The sequence below is a fragment of the Lithobates pipiens genome, unplaced genomic scaffold (assembly GCF_037356315.1).
Source record: "Lithobates pipiens isolate NorthernLeopardFrog02 unplaced genomic scaffold, aLitPip1_a1.2 Scaffold_30, whole genome shotgun sequence".
NCBI classification, from domain to species: Eukaryota; Metazoa; Chordata; class Amphibia; order Anura; family Ranidae; genus Lithobates; species Lithobates pipiens.
In genome coordinates this window covers 20,620,797-20,634,193 of record NW_027507791.1, presented here as the reverse complement: position 1 = coordinate 20,634,193, position 13,397 = coordinate 20,620,797, and the positions used below count along the sequence as shown (strand labels likewise).

The following is a 13,397-nucleotide window of genomic DNA, read 5'->3' as shown; positions in this document are numbered from 1 at the left end:
ACGACAATCGGACACTAACTGACAATTTGCAGGAACCAGTGACACTAATACAGTGATCAGTGCTAAAAAAAATATGCACTGTCACTGTACTAATGACACTGGCTGGGAAGGGGTTAAAAATCAGGTGTGATCACAGGGATAAATGTGTGTCTAACCAGTGATTGTGTGTACTGCTTTCACTAGAGGAAGAGATCAATTCTAGTCCCTGCTTTCCAAAGACATAGGACCGTCCCTCTCCTTCCACCCCAGAACATGGGGCTCGCAGATCGGCTTCTGATGTGAATTCTCACAGCAGAAGTAGCTCACCGGTGAAGCGCCCCCTGCAGGCAGAAGTCCGGAAACACACACACACACACATTTTATAGGGTAATATATTATATATATATATATATATATATATATATAGTATTTATTGGCGTATAACACTCACTTTTTCACCATAAAAATCGCAGATGATGACCCATAGGTCGAAACGCGTCCGAGAAGACTCTACCACTGCCTATTTCTTGTGACATGTCTATTTACAACCATGGAAATGTGAGTTTAATATTTTATTTTTATTAAAAAATAATTTTTTTTAAAAACGTTATTACACTATTTCGGCTCTTTCCTTCCATCCTTTATGTCTGAGCTGATGCCGGAGCTGTCTCTCTAAAAAACGGTGACCATACACAGTCCACTACATCGTAAAGATCACCCATCCCGTGAGCCACGGAAATATGGAATGCTGAATCCAATGCCTCAGTAGTTGGAATTACAAGCCATTTTTGACCCTTTAGACATAAGTTTATCCGGGTCATCTTTTTCCGGTAAGCCTTTGCTTTCGTAAGGTGGTGGGAGTTGCACGACGGTGGAATTGCCTATGGTTACATCACATTGGGATTTGTTGCCTTCACCATAACTTGTTGGGATTTATATCTGCACATCTACGTTCACCAATATATGGACTTGATTGTTTATACATTATATGGTTTATTAATAAGTTATAGTTACATTGACACTCTTTATGGTCCTTATATATAATTTTATTCCGTGCACGTATATTGTTCACTTTTTTATGCGTTTTTTTCTTTTGTGTTTTTTGGGTTAAACTCCTTTGAATATCACAGTAATATATATTTAGCGCCTACACTTCACATTTTGACGTCTCTATAGCTAAAAAATCCTAGTTTTAGCGTGTTGGCAGCTTTTTCTTTTATATTTTTGTACTGCGCAGTGTTTTGTGTTTACATATAGCTCCTTTGTGGTACAGGAGATGGTCAGAGACAGAGGACGTGGTACAGGAGATGGTCAGAGACAGAGGACGTGGTACAGGAGATGATCAGAGACAGAGGACGTGGTACAGGAGATGGTCAGAGACTGGGGACATGGAACAGGAGATGGTCAGAGACAGAGGACGTGGTACAGGAGGTGTCCCCCATTTCAGGCCAGTGTCCCCCATTGCAGGCCAGTGTCCCCCATTGCAGGCCAGTGTCCCCCATTGCAGGTCAGTGTGCCTGTGTCCCATTTTGCAGCCAGCCTGTGCAGGGAAGAGAGGAGAGCCGCCTCCGCCGCCTGTTTGATCACAGCGCCGGGAACATCACAGCTTTAATTTCAATAGCTGTGTGTTCCCGGCCGCGCGCCGTCACACACAGCCCCTCCCCCTTGTCCAGGCACTTTGATAGACAGATCATCCATCCAATCCTGCGGGTGATCTGTCTATCAAAGTGCCCGGACAAGGGGGAGGGGCTGTGTGTGACGGCGCGCGGCCGGGAACACACAGCCATTGAAATAAAAGCTGTGATGTTCCTGGCGCTGTGATCAAACAGGCGGCGGAGGCGGCTCTCCTGCGCTACACACCCCCCATGATGGGCGGCACCAGGGGCGGGGGGCGGAGTCCTGCACCCACCCAGGCCACACCCCATTTTTGGCTCCATTATCAGCTGTTTTTCTCTTTCGGTACTGTGATCACACTGTGACCTTAGTGACACTTTACTGCTCTGGGGAGGTGATTTTTTTTTTTTAAACTATGATTACTTATAACAGTGATGAGCACTGTCATAAGAAAACATTTATGAATGGCATCTATTCATTGCCAGTGTGTACGATTAGGAAAACTTTGATTGGCCACTACTATCACATGGTACCGATGCACTGTGATTGGCCTTGTCTGTACCATGTGATCACTGTGACCAATCACAGCTAGCAACACAGTTGTACACAACGAATGGCATGAAAGGAAGCCATCCATTGTTTATAACCGTCATGTGATCTACCGTGATTGGCCTTGTCTGTACTATGTGATCACTGTGACCAATCACTGAGATTAATATAAATGGCTATGAATAAAAGCCATTCATTGTGTACAACTGTCATGTGATCGCTGTGACTGTGACTGGTCATGGCGATCGCACAGTACCTGGGCCGGCCCGGTACGATGATCGGTCATCCGCTGAGTCCAGTGAACACAACAGGTGACAGATTGCGCTGCGCAGCGGCCCCTAGGGAGCGTGCAAGGTGCGTGACTGGAAGGATAACATATGACGTGATGTCCATCCAAGATGGGAAAGCTCCTGCTTGGCTGTCATTTAACTACAGGCCGGGCGGAAAGCAGTTAAAAACAAGGAGCTTCTGAAATCTCTAATGAGAATCTGTACATTTGTCTTTTATGATACAATAGAAAAAAAAAATCACTTTTATTGTTCGTAGTAAGAATACATAAAACAGCAGCACAGTGGTGTAGTGGGTAGCACTTTTACCTAGCAGCAATAGGGTCGCTGGTTCAAATCCCAACCACGACACCATCTGCCTGGAGTTTGCATGTTCTCCCTGTGCCTGCGTGGGTTTCCTCCGGGTACTCCGGTTTCCTCCCACACTCCAAAGACATGCTGGTAGGTTAATTAGACCTTGTCAAAAAAAAATTGGCCTCAATATGTGTATATGTATGTGTGACGGACTGGGGTTTATATGGTCACAAGACACCCCAAAGCAAAGTACATATTCATTTTTTTTATATTTCTAAACATATCCCTTCTATTCTATTAATAACCAGTAGATGGCAGAGAAGGTACACAAACAGAGTCTATATAAGGCCACACACCATGTGACTGGAAATTAAACTACTTCCAGCCATAAAGTCAGTGGTCATATCTCATGCTGTTTGTGTGATTCTTTGCAGGTATGTACTCTAAATCGTTCCTAATCTGTATTAACCTGTGATAGAAAGATTCCTAAACATCTTGAGCAGATGCAGAAAAAGTCTCAGCAGATTTTATGCTATAGTTTTGCTGTAATTAGAAGTTTAGAACAGCATGTGTCAGAAACAAGTGAAAAGTGCATAAGAAAATGAAAATACTGCATTAGTCAAAACAAATGTCTATGATAAACACTAAACCTTTCTAAATAGGTATATTTAAACCTGATTTATTGGAAATTGCATAGATTTATAGAAGCACATGTTTTCTGTTATTTAATATAGAAAAAACCTATTGTATGTAAAGCTTATGTATTGCATCATACAGACATGCAATGTGCACCATCTAGTGGTTAAAAAAAGAGTACTACCATGAAAATATTTGTATTAAAGCAATGCATTGCTAGTATGATTATTGCACACTGAAAGTGTACCAGAGAGATAAAGATAATTATCTATAACACTGAATAACAGGGATATATATGTTATTAAATTTAGTAATGTTCATTGTTGTAACTACGTTTTAAAATACTTCAGTTAAAATCGGTATTATATATATTGTTAATGGTTATAAACATGTGACTATAAAAATGTAAAAGATGTATTGTTATGTAAAAATTAAACTACTTCCAGCCATAAAGTCAGTGGTCATATCTCATGCTGTTTGTGTGATTCTTTGCAGTCCACGCCAAGCTGATCACCTTATCTCATCGCGTCTACAATCATCGGCTCTCTTAATTCACATTTTGAGGCCGGTAACATATGTCAATGTTGTATGCGTTTGTAAGCGTGTCAGGACCTTACAGGGTATAGGACCACGCTAAGCCGCAGTTGGACTCTGGTGGCAAGAAAGTGTCCTGAGGAGATTCAGTTCACATAGGCAGCGCTATACAAGTCACTCACTCACTCAGCCAACATGTTTTGGGGGACAAAATACAAAATTAATATTAGCTTTTAAAGGATTAGTTCACCTTAAAAAAAATTAAAAATCAGCCACTCAAAATGTCCTGAGTCTGATGGCTGGCATCATTCAACCCACTTTCTCTGAGCCCATGTTCGATCTGTACCCACCCCAGCCAGTGATCTGACAGTGAAAGGAGAGGCAGCACAGTGATGAGCCACTACTTTATTTTCCTGCCAATAGATGTCCTCAGTGTGATGGGCAGCATTATTCAACTCACTTATGCTAATCCCAGGATATTCAGGACCCACCCCCAGCTTTTACTGCAATATTTATATTCAACTCAGATTTTACGGCAGTACTTTTTCTGCCACTAGATGTCCTCAGTCTGATGGCCAGCAAAACTTTTTTTTAATTCACACACATAGGTTGGACTTGATGGACTTATGTCTTTTTTCGACCTCACCTACTATGTAACTTAACTTCATCCCGGACAAGTCCCCAACCTGTGACTGGACAGTGAATGGAGAAGCTGCACAGTGATGAGGTCATATCCCTGCTCTCTCCTCCTATAAACATGCTTCTTGTCAGCACATGAACCTATTGGCTATTTCTGCTGTTGCTTCTTCCCACACTCCAGTCCTGCTGTACAAAGACTGCAAGAGACTGATGTCAGGTCAACGTCAGGTACTTTCACTACTTACATACAAATAAAAAATTAAAACATTTAATTATGTATTAATAATTACAGAGCTGCATTAAATTTCATCTTTTACATCGGAGTTCTACCATACCACTTCCCCACTCTATCCCAAAAATGTAACCCGTCAGTAACTCACCCTTAATATGAAGGGCACCGGCATTGTACTTGGGTTTGATGCCAGTAACTTTGGTCAAGTAGAAGCGAAAAGGTTCTCCGGCCTGCAAGACATCCCAGGGGTCCTGAGAGTCGCTGGGAGTCTTGTGTTTCTCATTGGTGGTGGGGGTGGGGGTGGGGGTGGGGCTGCGGCTCTTATACACTCTCTGCACCTCCGGTTTTTGGGAAGATGGCTCTTTCACCTTCTTCGGCTCCTTCTTTGGCTCAGGCTCCTCCTCACTGCTGGAGAGACACCACCCTATGCCCTCTTTGTCTGATTTGGGTTTTTTGGCTGGCGATGGCTCTTTACCTGCCATCTCTTCAAACTTTACTGGATTTGACTTCCTCTTGTAAGATTCCTTCCTGGCTTCGGAGCATGGGAACTGAGGAGCAGGAACCACACGGTCTCTGTTCACCGATAATGAGGATGATGGTTTTTTGCTGTCTTCTGACTCTTCATCACTGCTGGACAACGTCCACTTTCCATAACTGCTCTGCTGGGAGCCTGAACTCCTATCACACAAAGACAAAAACATAATGCATAAAATATAAAGAAAGCCGTGGTCCCTCCACCACCACCGCTATCCAAATCCTTGTTATTATTCCCTACCTGTGCATTCCTACCCTAATGTGCCCATATACTGTCCTCTCTCTAGCCACCCCTCCCTATTCCTTGTCTTATCTCACCCACCACTTACCTTATGCCTTCCAACCTCCACATTCCCCATCCTTTAACTGCAGAACACATCTCGGAGTGATTGTACTCCCACTGGTACTGTTACACAGATGCCACTCATTGGTACGTGCTCCATCTCCCCTTTTCACTAGACCTCTGAAGATATGATGGGGTATCTCTCACCAAGCAGCTCTCATCAAAAGCAGGTCCTTTAAGTCCTGTAAATTGTGAGGTGGGGCCTCCATGGATCGGACTTGATTTTCCAGCACATCCCACAGATGCTTGATGGATCAAGATCTGGAGAAATGAAAGGCCAAGTCAACCTTGAGCTAAATTGTATGTCCCTCAAACCATTCTTGAACATTTTTGCAGCGTGGTAGGGTATTATCCTGCTAAAAAAGGCCACTGCCATCAGGAAATACTGTTTTCATGAACATATGTACTTGGTCAGCAACAGTGTATAGTTAAGCCACTCTGTCAGCTCTTAGGAGGTCTACAGCACAAAGCAGTCTGTTGGCTTACATGGGGGTCTCCAAACAGTGGTCTCCAAACTGAAGCCCTTTACTTGCATTTATCTGGCCCATGTGGCACTTTTCCTTCCACTGACACCAATGATGGGGCACTATTCCTCCCACTGACATCAACGATGGGGCAATATTTCTTTCACTGACATCAATGATGGGGCACTATTCCTTTCACTGACATCAACGATGGGGCACTAGTCCTTTCACTGACATCAACGATCGGGCACTATTCCTTTCACTGACATCAACGATCGGGCACTATTCCTTTCACTGACACCAGCAATGGGGCACTATTCATTCCACTGACACCAACGATGGGGCACTATTCCTTCCACTGACACCAATGATGGGGCACTATTACTCCTCTTACTAACCACAGGCACAATGCAATTATTTTACTCCCACCAAGCTTGTAGCCGGGACATTTTCTACACCCCCTGGCTCCAGGGCCAAGCCCCCCCCCCCAGTCTGAAGGACAGTAAACTAGCACTCTGTTTTGAAAGGTTGGAGGCATACCTTATAACTATTACCATTATTTAACATACATAATCTTTCTTGGAAAGATATGGCTTTAATTTGACACCAGATATGTTTTTATTTCCTAGTTGTCCTATTTATTTTGTCTGTCTGGGAAAAACGCCCATAAACGCTATTCAAAAAGGCGGATAACAACGCATTTTAATGCTGCTTTTCCCTGGCAGCAGCGCTGGCATTTTTTTTAAATGTCCTGTGTGTATGAGGCCTAAATTTTGGTCAACGTGTATTCTGATACATAATTTTGATATTAAAAAAATAAAAATTAAAAAATAAGTGTATATCGATTTGTTTGTGTGAAAGTCATAGAGCCTACGAACTGTGGTGTATATACTGAAAATTACATTTTTATTGTACTAGTAATGAGGGTGATCAGCGACCTTTAATGGGACTGCGATAGTGCAGCGGGCAGTCTAAAATAAACTGACGCTGGGGGTAACTAACTGACGCAATGTAAGAGTTGTGGTTATAAAGGCATGTAGGCTGTGACTATTTGTAAACTTGTATTGAAAAGTATTGCTTGGCTATGTTGTACTGTTTTCTTTTTAAATAAAGCTTTTCCTTTGGATACAAGAAAAATAGAAAACTGGCACTGACATTACCAGTGACATGTATACAGTGATCAGTGCTAATACCATACACTGTAACTGTACTACTGGCAGGGAAGGGGTCTACATCTAGGTCAATCAAAGGGGTTAAATGTGTGCTTAACTATGTGTAATGTGTGATGCTTTTTACTACTAGATCTCTTTGTTTTTTATCTTTGCAACACAAAGGTGTTCCCTGTGACAATCAACACAGAGCTCTAGCCTGTGATTGCACACAACCGATCAGCAGGTCTCCTGGCCATGAAACATTGGGCGGGGCTTGCTGACAGGCTCACCCTGGTGGTGGTGGTGGGGAGGTGCGTGCGCCCTAAACCCAGGAGCAGGCATCGATGTACGGGTAAGTCGCTTTGCCTGTGCAGGCCGTCTCACCGCAGTACATTTCTGGTGGGTGGTCCACAAGTGATTAATGTAGTGGAAAGGTAAGGCTCAAGGTGAATGCCTGCTTTCATTTTAGGGGAGCTCTATTCTGCATTCAGTGCAACGCACGCAGGGAAAATGGGGGGGGGGGGGGGCTAATGTTAGCATTACATTAGGATATGATCAAGATGGGCTGACAAATTAGCAAGATGGTGACATTTTTTTACAGCTTTGCAAATGCGAAGAATCTGAATTTCATTTTTTATGCTCGCACAGTAAAATGTAAATGTCATCCAACATAATTATAGAGATCCGAGGATTCGTCTGGGATTGGAATAGCTCTCATTTTTTAATTTTTTTTTTTAACCCATTAAAGAATATTTATGGTCAAAATGTAAAATCCTATATTCATTTCAACATTGCTTTTGAATTATTTCTAGCCCACTCCTATCAATCTGAGCAGTCTTCAGGAAATTTGAAAGACCATCTTAGAGAGTCAGAGTGTCTCACAAGTAAGGATGGGCAGAGGTTCACCAATCTGTGAAAAGCTGCATCTAAAAATTGTCCCTTGCACACAGATCTCCCTCTCTTTCCCCCTCCTCCTCACTCTCTCCCCTCTCCTGCTCTCTCTCCTCCCCCCCCCTCTGTCCCCCTCTATCCCCCCTCTCTCTCTCCTCCCCCCCTCTCTCCCTCTCTCTCCCCCCCTCCTCCTGCCTCTATTCCTCCTCCCTCTCTCCCCCCTCCCTCTCTATCCTCCCTCTCTCCCACCTCTTTCTCTCTCCTCCCCCCTCCCTCCCACCTCTCTCTCTCCCCCCCTCCCTCTCGATCCTCCCCCGACTTTCACTCCTCCCTCTCTCCCTCTCTCCCTTTCCCTCTCTCTCTCCCCCTCTCTCTCTCTCCCCCCCTCCTCCCCCCTCTCTCCCGTCTCATGGAATAAAATGATGGGTGAGCATTTTTTATGTCACACAGTATTTGCGCATTCGTTTTTCAAACGCAGTTTTTTTGGTGGAAAAAAAAATACACTTTAGGCTGGTTTCACATGGGCATTTTCCAGACCCCCCACCCCCGAGCAGGGCGGATGAATGGTCCTTGTCTGCTCCACTATGCAGAGCAGACACAAACACAGCCCCGCTGTTCTCTATGGGGCTGTCAGATGGAAACAGACGTCCGTGATGACTAAACGTGTAGGTAGGAACATGTGACGTGTGACGCGATTTGTCTGCCGGGATGCAGCGACCATCTTTTGGGTTTGAAACGCCAGACGTTTCTTCTATTCACTTGCCTATTTTCGATTATGTGCATGTGAATGTAACTGCTTTCAATCTTATAATAAACTAAGAGGATTTGGGATGTCTGCACTATGAAGTGTCTTATTTTCTCTACGGGGTTATTACATTGGTGGGTGCGCTGGTTTATCTAATCCTATACTGGTAAGGATCCGTCATTGCGAGGCATCCAGGCTTACTGCTATCTACGTGAAGGAGCTGTTGTCTATCATCCCCCATACTGCTGAGGAGTATGCTTGTTTGATCTACCTTAGGGTAAGAGGCAGTGTATTTAGGTGATGTGGCGGGGTTACTACTTCACATCCCTATGGACATTCACAATGATGTTGTATTTCAGTTTAATTTCTACATTGAAAGTTTTTTATTTAGCCTCATATTAGCACTACACCACTTTTTACATTGCTGAGATGGACATCGTCCTATGACTGTGTTTCCAGCGCACCCCTTCCTTCAGACACAGGTAATCACAGATCAGGGTAAAGAGTCAATCACAGCTGATCACAGTGTAAACAGGATTTGACGGTTATCGGCAATCCTCTCCTCAAGCTGACAGCGCATGAGGAGAGGAGAGCTAATAACTGGAAAATCCACAGGAGGGGACATCTACACTGATAATCAGGGCACGGACCATCAGCATTCTGATGATCAGTGCAGCCCCAAAAGTGCCTACAAGTGCTGCCAATCTGTGCCCATCAGCACTGCCAATTAGTGCAGCCTCATCAGTACACAACCGTGAAGGAGTAAAATTACTTACTTACTTATTTAGAAAATTTTAGAGCAGAAACGGAGAATGTTTGTTTGTTTGTTTAGGAAAAAAAAAAAAAAACAGCGGTGATTAAATAATCACCAAAATAAAGCTCACTGTCATTCAAAATGTGAGCGCGCTGAAAGCTGAACAGTGACCTGGGTAGGAAGGGGGTGAAAGTGCCCGGTAGGCAAGTGGTTCAAATATATGTTTATGGGATCTGTAAATCAGTGCATTCTGGTGGGCCAGGAGTTGAGAACCACTGAACTAGGAGCCTCCATGTCCCTCCAATAATGAGAATGACAGCAAATTGATTAACTGGTAAAAAAAAAAAGAGCAAAAAAAAAAAAAATGCATTTAGCAACAAAGAAAAGTGACTGCAGAAAAAAGATCGAGTATTCCATCAAGTCTGACCATTTATTTATTTTTTTTAAGTTTTTTTTTAAGTTTTTTGTTTTTTAATTAACCGTTTTGTCCGATTGTAGAGTATTTTGCCCTGAAAACATACAGAAGGGGGAACTGCTCACACAGCTCTGCACTGCCGGCTCTACAATGTGAGCATCTGTCTGTATCTCTGATCTTCAGCCACCAGGGACGATCCCAGAACCAGAATGCACAAGATGGAGAGAGCAGAGCTTCATCTACACCATATGCTGATGGAGTGCGGGAAGTCTCTACAGATACAGAAGGATCCTCACATCTGCGTAATTTGGAGCTTCACACTGGGATCAAAGAGGGGAAGAAGGCGGCTTCATACATTGCTGGCCAAACATCCCATAACAAGTACGTCTACAGCAGCTGTAAACCTGAACTGGGTGACATTTCCGCAGAGTATTCTTTTCAAACTACTGGTCACCTTGATTGCGGGCGTCTCGGAGCACGAGGTCCCAATCCTTTAAATGCAGAAGTTTTAAATAAAAGGTGGGTAGCGGCGCTCCTGGAGGGCCGACAGGTTGAAGGCATGTGGTGAGCCTGCTCAATCGAGAAGAAGGGTGAAAACTTGGCCTGGGGCAGGAGGGTTCTTGGCAAAAAGTAGTAAGAGCAGAGTCTTCCGCGCCCTCTAGCAGCCCAATGATCCTCAGGTTGTTGCAGCAATTACAGTTTTCTGTGTCCTCTGCTCTGGATTGTAGATGCTTCACCTTAAAGCGGTGTTCCACCCAAAAGTGGAACTTCCGCTTATCTGCTTCTCCCCCCGTGCCACATTTGCCATCTTTCAGGGGACAGAGGGAATGGTTACCAGTTTTTTAAAGGTACCCTTCCTAAAATTCCAGGAGACCGCGCCATCCCTCAGAAGTTCGGACCCCCCCCCCCCTTCTTCTTCCCCTGCAGCCGGGGCAGTTAGAAAGCGCAGCACGCTTCGTGCATGGGCGGTAGGGAACCGTCTGTGAAGTCGAAAGGGTGCCGACATTGCAGGCTCCCTGGACAGTGTCCGTATATTAAAAGTCAGCAGCTACAGTATTTGTCGCTGATGAGTTTCATTTTTTTTTCCCCAAGAGGAACTCCTCTTTAACCACTTGGCGACCACAATAATTATATATACACACATTGTGGTTTGCAATTGGTTTATTGAAATTATGGCTGAAGATTTTAGCCATAATCCCCATACTGTTTTTACAGCCAGCAACTGGCTTTCTCATGAAAGTGTTCCGAGCAGCTCATGAGCTGCTGGAATGCTTTGAGAAGCGTCAGGAGTGGCCGTCCCCCCTGCTGGTGTTTCTCAGGCTTACCATTTCTGACAGTGCCGCCCGGCGATCAAAGAGTAGGTCCATTTTGATCGCCTCTATGGCCTTGGTGGACCAGATCGATATCATGACGTCACTTCCGGTCCAGGCTGGAAGTAAACAAGTTTTTCTTGTTTTTTTAGTTTTTTTTTTTTTTCCTTTTTTTTTTTTTTTTAAACCAAAAGATACATTTTTGGTTATTTTTTGCTTTTAAAACAATTTTGACCCCAGATCTCTCCATAAAGAGGACCTGTCATACTTATTTCTATTATACGGGATGTTTACGTTCCTTGTAACAGAAATATGTATGACGGGTCCGCTTTATGGAGAGAAAAATAATAAAAAATAAAAAAGAGACATTATAAAAATAAAAAGTAAAATAAATAAGGAAAAAAAAAATATTTAAGTGCCCCATCACTCCATGCTTATCCACAGAAGCGAATGCATATGCAAGTCACGAACGCACATGTAACCGGTATGTACACATGTGAGGTATTGTCGTCAACGTCAGAGCAATAATTTTAGCGCTCGATCTCCTCTAACTCTAAACATGTAACCTGTAAAATTGTTTAAAGCATTGCCTATGGAGATTTTTTAAGTACCGTTGTTTGTCACCATTCCATGAGTGTGCATAATTTTAAAACGTGACATGTTAGGTATCTATTTACTCGGCGTAACATCTTTCACATTTTACAAACAAATTGGAGTAAATATTATATTGCGTTTCGTTTTTTTTTTATTCCTTTTTTTTTCCCCCAAACAAATTGCGTTTGCAAAACTGCTGCGCAAATACAGCATATGAAATTGCAATGAACATCATTTTATTCTCTAGGGTCTCTGGCAAAAAAAAAAAAAAAGTATAACATTTTGGGGTTCTAAGTAATTTTTTTAGCAAAAAATACTGATTTAAAACAAAATGTGCCATAAAAAGCCTGGTCTTTAAGTGGTTAATCTTTCATGTGGAGATCAGCATGATGGTCCTGCCATACGTCCTCCAAATCGGACACTTAATGCTCTACCTCGGTCACCTGTTCCCCTTACAGATCATGGTCCCAACGGATGAGACCAATGTCAGCTTGTAAATGATCGAATTTAGAGTTAAGACTCTAGTCATCACCCGATGATGCCGTAGGTCAGGCCTGACAAATTTGCTTGAATCTAGGAGCCATGTTTTACTTTTTTTTATTTTTTTATTTTAAAAAACAAATATCTTATGGGTAGAACATGTAACATGTTCCCGAAGGTGAACTTATCCTTTAACCCTTTGACAGTCAGAGCTGTTTTTGCATTTTTAAAAATCATTTTAGGCCTGAAGATTACATAAAACCCCCAAACTTTACATATTTAATGAAAGCAGACACCCTAGAGAATAAAATAGTGGTATATTAAATTTTTTATGTCACACGATATTACCTCAAAAGGTCTAGGAAACACAAAATTTCAGCAAAAAAACAAAACAAAAACAACACATTAACCGATTGCCGACCAGACCCCATCATTATACGGCGGCAGGTCGGCACGATCCCACGAGCCGTCATAGCTGTACGTCTGCTCCTTTAAGCGGGATAGAAGAGCTGCACGATTCTGGCCAAAATTAGATTTTTTTTTTTTCTTAAGGCCCATACACACGATCAGACTTTTTGACAACAAACATGCAAATTAGCTGTTTTGGAGCAACATCCGACCGTGTGTACGCTCCATCGGACAAACTTTTTTGGTTTTCATCAGACTTTTGTTGGCTGTGTGAACGGACAAACTTTCTGGCAACAAAAGTCCGATGGAGCAAAGTCTGATCGTGTGTACAGAAAACCATAGGACTTTTGTACAAAGTACAAACAGGCATGCTCAGAACCAATGCAAAAGATCAGCCAACAATACAGAAGTTGACCAAAGGTGGCGGTAAAGAGCAGAAAAACCACGTGATTTGGTGAAAGTTGGCTGAAAAAGTCCTGCTGTGTGTATGCAATACAAGTTCAGGGCCGACGCCCTTTGTACAAAAATCCAAGGGAAAGTTTGT

General features: G+C 43.1%; 1 protein-coding gene across 2 annotated transcripts in view; it reads right to left on the bottom strand.

The window, feature by feature from the left end:
- The window catches only part of TDP1 (tyrosyl-DNA phosphodiesterase 1), a 165,657-nt gene that overhangs the window by 144,678 nt on the left and 7,582 nt on the right, over window positions 1-13,397 (bottom strand). Inside the window, exon 2 of one of the 2 annotated variants that reach the window (XM_077463750.1) lies at window positions 4,913-5,442. In XM_077463750.1, the coding sequence (XP_077319876.1) occupies window positions 4,913-5,442 (530 nt within the window). The remainder of the gene's footprint in view (window positions 1-4,912; window positions 5,443-13,397) is intronic. The other variant, XM_077463751.1, reaches the window with a different exon arrangement.